Below are 7,640 nucleotides of genomic sequence, written 5' to 3'. Positions count from 1 at the left end.
ACACACACACACACACACACACGCACACACACACACACACACACACACACATACACACACACACACACACACACACACTAAGGTTGAAAGGTCCTGCCGTGTTATTGGATCGGATCCCGAAGAGGCAGCTCGTGCATCGTCTCTACGTGCTGTTTGTCCCAGGTGGGGACAGTCCACCTGTCCACAGGACGGCTGTCCTCCATTGATCTGTAACCCGCTCCTGTTATTGCTTACAAACGGGACGGGAACGTTGATCTCCCTCCGCTGAGTTTCGGCAGATTCCCGGATAGACGGCAGCTACCGCCTGGCTCAAAGCCGGCTACAAAAAGGGAGGTCTCACACAGATAATGTAACCAAAAAGAAGTTTATTCAACTAAATACCCTAATAACATAACGTAACCCAACATAAGGGTAACAGTGGGGTGTGTAAGCATAGAAGACATCAGTCGTAGTTGCCACGCATGGATGAGTGAATGAATGAAGTGAAGGGTGTTGCAAGATGAACCAAACAAAGGAACAAAATGGTGGATATGCTCCAGTGGGACCAGCTGAGAGAGAGTGAGACTCCCAGAAGGGCCGAGGCCTTTATGCCCTCTGTAGGCCACGCCCACCTGGCCAGGTACAGACTAGAGTGCGGATCAGGCCGGATTATTCTGTCCGAGTCCGACACAGTTAAAATCGCATTTGTTTCTCATACTAATGACACATGTACGTTTGTTTGTGTGGAAAGCCCGCTTTTATTAAGCAATTGTAGGAAGGCATTCGGCCTGCCACATGTAGCTTAATACGCACGTCTTTCGTCGTCACAGCTAGTTTAACAAATTTCCGCACACATGAAGACGGATGTTAGGGTAATATTTGACATTTATTTTAATCCAAAAACGAACATTCAGGCCCGTTGGTTACCTACATAATAAGCTGTTTTAAATTCAAAATGCTCGGGCTCGGGTCGGGTATCCGTCCTCTAGTACAGACCACCCTCCCAACTCACCTTTCAGCACCTGAAAACAAAAAGGAGCAGAACATGACAGGCCGGCAGATTGGGAAGGGTCGTCACACAAAGGTCGACCTGGTGTTATCGGATTGGAGGCAGCTCTCTGTCACGTGCATCGTCTCTACGTGCTGTTTGTCCCGGGTGGGGACAGTCCACCTGTCCACAGGACGGCTGTCCTCCATGGATCTGTAACCCACTCCTGTTATTGCTTACAAACGGGACGGGAACGTTGATCTCCCTCCGCTGTGTTTCGGCAGATTCCCGAACGGACCGCGCTGACAGACGGAAGCTCTTCAGACACTACACGGTGGGATCCTACGACAGCTTCGACGCCTCCAGGTAAGGCCTCACACAGAGTCCTGGTTCCAGATCAGGTACAGAAATCACACAAATATCATGAATTTAACACCGGATTCTTTAACACTTTTGCTTCATTAAAGATTGTTCTACTAATACCAGGAGGTTTTCATATAGTCCTAAAATGAAATCGGCATTCTAATCTGCTATTTGTCTTCATATCGAGCTGTCAGTCAGCTTTGGGTGAAAACCTTTCCTCTGTTCTTGAGTTAAAAAAAAGTGGAAAGTCGTAGTAGAAAAAGAGGTAAAAGGGTAATTTCAGGTTTTTATAACCTGGACCTTGGACCAAGACGCTTGTTGAAACTGGTATATTATTAGACAAAGGGGTTACTATTGTTTTTCTACCCTATGTTTCCATGGTTTTGTGTCTAAGTGACTTGATGTGAACATGAGATCTTTGAAACGGGTCCATTATTAAGCGAGATGCAAGCTGCAATGTAACGTTATTGGGCAATTGTGCACCTTCAATTTACATCCACAAAAAGTGCTGTTTGCTGCCAACGGGCTCAGATTATTATTCTAAGTGTCTGGCCACATTATGGGAAGGATCCCTACAGAGATAGACCTTTTAGTTAAAGACTATTTCTAGAAACTGAAACAGCCCCGAAATCACCATCACCAAACCCACCAGACTGCATGTAAATAAACAGTAATTCTATCATGGTTTAACACACTTCATTCAAAGTCTACATACAAAAAATATAAAACTCACAGGCCTCAAAGGTTTTGTCTTTACACTTTTCCAACAATCAACACTCTGGTCTGGTTAAAATAAACCCATAATTCAGTCATTTACATGTGGAAATATGCTGGTTCCATACATGCTTAAAGTACTGTTTATTTACATGGATTCTGGTGAGTACGGTGATGGGGATTTCGGGGCCGTTTCTGGTTAAACAAAAAGGATTTTACTCTTTAACATAAAGGAGTATCTCTGTAGGGATTCTTCCCATAATGTTGTCAGACACTTGGAATAATAATCTGAGCCTGTCAGCAGCAAAAATAGAACTTTTATTGGACGGAAATTGACCAAAGATTCTTTTTCACATCATGCACTTAAACACCAATGCATGGAAAGAGAGGGTCCAGGTTGAAAAGTACCAAAAGTCCCCTATATGATGCAATGAAAAGTCCTGTCTGATGGTACCGTCACCGTCTTCTGCTCTGTGGTTATTCTGCTGGACTCTTCTGTCACATCCACTTCAATACAAGCTTCATTACAAACAAAGATGGATGTGTCTCTCTTTCTGTGTGTGTGTGTGTGTGTGTGTGTGTGCGTGTGTGTATCTATGTCTGTGTGTGTGTGTGTGTGTGTGTGTGTGTGTGTGTGTATCTGTGGGTTTACAGTCAACTGCATTCTCAACAACACATGCCATCACAACTATCTGACACTCAGTGTGTGTGTGTGTGTGTGTGTGCGCCTGTGTGCGTGTGTGTATCTATGTGTGTGTGTGTGTGTGTGTGTGTGTGTGTGTATATATGTGCGCGTGTGTGTGTGCCTGTCTCTGTTTGTGTGTGTGTGTGTGTGTGTGTGTGTGAATCTGTGGGTTTACAGTCAGTTGCATCCTCAACAACAACACATGCCATCACAGCAATCTGAAACTCTGTGTGTATGTGTGTGTGTGTGTGTGTGTGTGTGTGTTGGTGTGTGTGTGTGTGTGTGTGTGTTGGTGTGTGTGTGTGTGTGTGTGTGTGTGTGGGAGACACGTTGCGCTTATGTTTTCTCCATCGTGAACAAATCTGATTTAAAGGAATCAATCCCACGCAGGTGAGCCGAGTGTCCTTCAGCAACAGGAGTATGAATGAGTTTGATCACTCCATAGTCTCCTGTCCAGCATCATCAGGCATGTAGCCGAGCAGGGCAGGAATTGCACCAGCAACTCTCCGTCACACTTCAGTCCCACATGAGCAGTATCTAGGTGGGCAGCCGAGTAGGGCGGGCGGACATTTTGGTTATTTTATTTAGGTAAATGATCAGAATACTTCCTCCACTGAATTCTTAACATGATCAGTGCTTCCCAAAAAACCCAAGATGACGTCCTCAGATGTCTTGTTTGTCCTCAACTCAAATATACTCAGTTTTACTGTCACAGAGGAGAGAAGAAACTAGAATAAATTCACATTTAACAAGCAGAGAAGTTTAACTTTTTTTCCATGCAAAATCACTCAAATTGATTGATTATCAAAATAGTTGCAGATGGATTTAAAAGTGGACCACTAATCAATTCATTTTGCAGCTCTACTTCTTGTCACCTCCTGCATCCAGTATGGAAACACATTAACATGTATTTGTATGTGAGGATGTGCTTTGACCCTCATGTTGTCCTCGGGTCAAATTTGACCCACTTTCAGTTTTTTTCATTACAAAAACATGAGCCTTCAAAATAAGCTGAAAATGTCAACATTAGAAATATCAAATAACTAAAAAAGGGAGAAAAATGTCAGAAAAAGTGATTTCTTTCATGTTTGATTTGGAAGACAACACAAGGGTTTAAGGCAGTGTCGTTGTCCTTTCTCATGATTCTAACCTGACATGTTGACATGTTGTCTTTCATCAACTCCTGGAACCGGCTTCCTAAGATGGTAATGCTTCTGCAGTTTGGTGAATGAAAGCTAGGCCGCTGGTTTGGCAAGTCCTGCAAAAAGATCGAGTAATTTCCTTCAGATCAACAAAATAGCAATATAACACAAAATACGGAAGACAATAAGGGCCACATGCAAAAAATGTATTTGAGTTCTAAATTTAACCCTTGTATGGTATTCAGGTCAAATTGACCCATTTTAAATTTTTACAAGAAGAAAAATGGAACAAGTTACATTTTTTTCTACCTGAAATCAGCGTCCTTTCCTTATTTCCTGAGATAAACATGTATTCCTGACTCAGAACATTATTCTGGATATGACACTTATGTTGTTTCCATAGTGGATTTTTAATACGAATTATAACCTTATGACACAAAACAAACCCCACTTCCACGTTTAATAGTGTGCTAGTAGAGACTGATGCATTCCCTAAACATATGAAACATCTCAGCTGTTTGAATTAAGATAAAGATAATATTTTTTTATAGATTATGCAGTTAAATTTTATTTCAGAAGGGTTTTTAAAACCCCAAATAAATCCCGGATCAGTTTGACCCGAGGGACACGAGAGGGTCCCGAAGGTGAAGACAACACGAGGGTTAATTAAAGCCACAATTTTATTTAAAAAAAACAACCTAATTTATATAATACATGAAAATACCGGCATGTGTGGTAATAAGACTACGAAGGACAGTGTGACATGTCATTACTCTCCTGGATTTCTTGCGGCAGGACTCTGAACATGCTGGAACGTTGTTTTCTCTGAGTGTAAGTGTCCAATATGGGTCAAGGTGAGCCCGACCATCCACCCCCCCCCCCCCCCCCCCCCCCCCCCCCCCCCCCCCCCCCCCCCCCCCCCCCCCCCCCCCACCCCCCCCCGTGCAGTGATGGCTAAATGTGAATTGTGGTCCATTAGTCTAAAGAGCCATGTGAATTTCGAGATCCATGGAAGATCTCAGCTAGGAAATAAACTTTAACATAAACGAAAGGGGCCAGTTTAGGTGGTTTGGGCATCTGGTAAGGATGCCTCCTGGGGGCCCCCCTAGGGAGGTGGTCCAGGCACGTCCAGCTGGGAGGAGGCCTCGGGGAAGACCCAGGACTAGGTGGAGAGATTATATCTCCAATAGTTTTACTTTACAATGTGAACACTGGTGGGTTCAGCGATTTCGATTTCACGGAGCTCTTACTCTTTAACAAAATGTCTTCCATGAAGGAGTCCTTTCCGTAATGTTGTCAGACTCTTAAAATAATCTGAGCCAGTGGCAAAAACATCATTTTTAGTGGACGTAAATTGATGGTGCGTAATTGCCCATTAATGTTACATCGCAGCTTGTTTAGCCGCTGCAGACTGCAGCAGTCTAGCTTAACACTGAATCATTTTCAAAGATTGTTGTTCCCATCGGTTAATGAGACACAAAAACTTTGGAAAATACCTGTCACTTTTTAATAAAAAAGAAATAGAGCAGTTTGTTTTTATAGTGGAAGCAATATGTTGCTGTAAAAACGTTTAAATGTGTTTGTTTCTGACTCTTCAACGCTGCATGACCTGATGATGTAAGGCTAAAACCTCGACTTGACAATTTTAAAGTTTTTTGCACTTAGGAGCTCTCTTTTCTTTCCCATTACTCTTCAAATGTGACTTATGGACAGGCAATCCATCCTTGCTGTCTGATTCTGACTGATTCTGCAGCAGGCTGAAGATGGAGAGGGAAGAAAGCCAGATGTGGATTTTCGTACATGATGCATCAGCTCTCTGCTGTCTAAGATAAAGTGCTGATGATGCTGGTGCCCGAGGACTCTTTGTAGAGTCACGTGGTTAAAAATGAAAGCATGCGGAGGAAGGAGCCGGTGACTTAGAGTACTCCGTCGCATTCAAAGCGTGCCATTGAGAGGTTAGAAGCTCACAATGACGGATTTATTGTGCATCCTTTACTCCAGCAGCCATCAGTCATGCAGCATAAGTGCAGCTCGGTGATTGTCTAACCACGGTGCCCTCGAGCCAGACCTTCAAACGCTAATAAAAGTTTCACTTTGGACAGCAGGGGATGAATGTCCAACACACTCTCACTTCCAATTTGACAAATATACTGATGCTTGGTCAGGACCACTTGGGATATTTTTTTAACAGGCAGGGTAAAACCACTTAGTTAAGCTTAGGAAAATATCGTGGTCTGGGTTTACAAATGTATGTTTAAGTCAGTGTGTTTCTAAGACAGGGGTACCCAGACCCCAGGTGGTTCTTTTGCAGTTGCCAGGGAGTTGTGGAAAGATTGTAGAGTGGCTCAACTATTAAAAAAAAAAATAGAAATTATGATATGATTGGGTGACAATATTCACATATCAACATTAAGACAACAGTAACACCAGAACGCTACAGTTGCAGTTAAGTAGCGTTACAAGCTAGCACAGAAGATTAGCTAAAAGTAATGATTAAATGGCAAAAATAACTAGCTAAAAGTGAAAATTAAGCAGTTCACAGTATTAACTAAAGGTAATGAAGAAACGGTTTGAAAAGCTAAAAACTGGAATAGCGAATTAAAGGTTAAAAATTCAACCGGTTGAAATAGTTAGCAGTGTCTGGCGACTGAAAATCAAGTTAGCCAATTGTTGTAATAGTTAGCCTACTGTTCAAATAGTTAACCAACCAGTTGAAATAGTAAACTAACTGCTGAAATGGTTAACCAACTGTTGAAATAAATACCCGACTGTTGAACTAGTTAGCCAACTGTTGATCTAGTTAGTCAGCTGTTGAAATAGTTAGCCAACTGATGAATTAGTTAGCCAATTGCTGAAATAGTTAGTCAACTGTTGAAATAGTTAGCCAACTGTTGAAATAGTTAGCCAGCTGTTGAAATAGTTAGCCAACTGTTGAAATAGCTAGCCAACTGTTGAATTAGTTAGCCAACTGTTGAAATAGCTAGCCAACTGTTGAATTAGTTAGCCAATTGCTGAATTAGTTAGCCAATTGCTAAAATAGTAAGCCAACTGATGAATTAGTTAGCCAACTGCTGAAATAGTTAGCCAACCAGTTGAAATAGTAAGCTAACTGTTGAAATAGTAAGCTAACTGATGAAATAGATAGCCAATTGCTGAAATAGTTAACCAACCAGTTGAAATAGTAAGCTAACTGTTGAAATAGATAGCCAATTGCTGAAATAGTTAACCAACCAGTTGAAATAGTAAGCTAACTGTTGAAATAGTAAGCTAACTGTTGAAATAGTAAGCTTACTGATGAAATAGATAGGCAATTGCTGAAATAGTTAACCAACCAGTTGAAATAGTTATCAAACTGTTGAAATAGTTAGCCTACTCTTGAACTAGTTAACCAATTGTTGAAATTGTTAGCTAACGATTTCAACAGTTAGCAAACAGTTGACATAATTAGAAAAATAGTTGACCAAATGTTGAACTAACTGTTAAAATAGATGGCAGAGTAATGGATAAATAGGTTGAAACCTTCCGCTTCACTCCAAGTAATAGCCTAGAAACCTATAGTGCGTCTCAAACGGAGCAGTAACAGGCCGTAGGCTACACTTTGTAAACTACGTACTGACTTGCGTAGTGCGTAGATTTCAACAGGGGAGTGTTGTCTTAAATCGTGCATGTCGACCATGCACACTTACCGGAATAGACAATCACAACATTTCCCCTGTTGTTCTTCTTCTTCTGCAAAATTGTGATTGTAAAATTGTGATTTTTTTTTTAG

General features: G+C 41.7%; 1 protein-coding gene across 1 annotated transcript in view; it reads left to right on the top strand.

The window, feature by feature from the left end:
• The window catches only part of LOC117955424 (SH3 and multiple ankyrin repeat domains protein 2-like), a 128,260-nt gene that overhangs the window by 68,753 nt on the left and 51,867 nt on the right, over positions 1-7,640 (top strand). Inside the window, exon 13 of the mRNA XM_034889972.1 lies at positions 1,252-1,333. Coding sequence (XP_034745863.1) covers positions 1,252-1,333 — 82 coding nt within the window. The remainder of the gene's footprint in view (positions 1-1,251; positions 1,334-7,640) is intronic.

This window comes from Etheostoma cragini, chromosome 1 (assembly GCF_013103735.1).
Source record: "Etheostoma cragini isolate CJK2018 chromosome 1, CSU_Ecrag_1.0, whole genome shotgun sequence".
Taxonomy (NCBI): domain Eukaryota; kingdom Metazoa; phylum Chordata; class Actinopteri; order Perciformes; family Percidae; genus Etheostoma; species Etheostoma cragini.
Note: the sequence above shows the minus strand (reverse complement) of the source record. Positions and strands in the feature narration are given on the sequence as shown.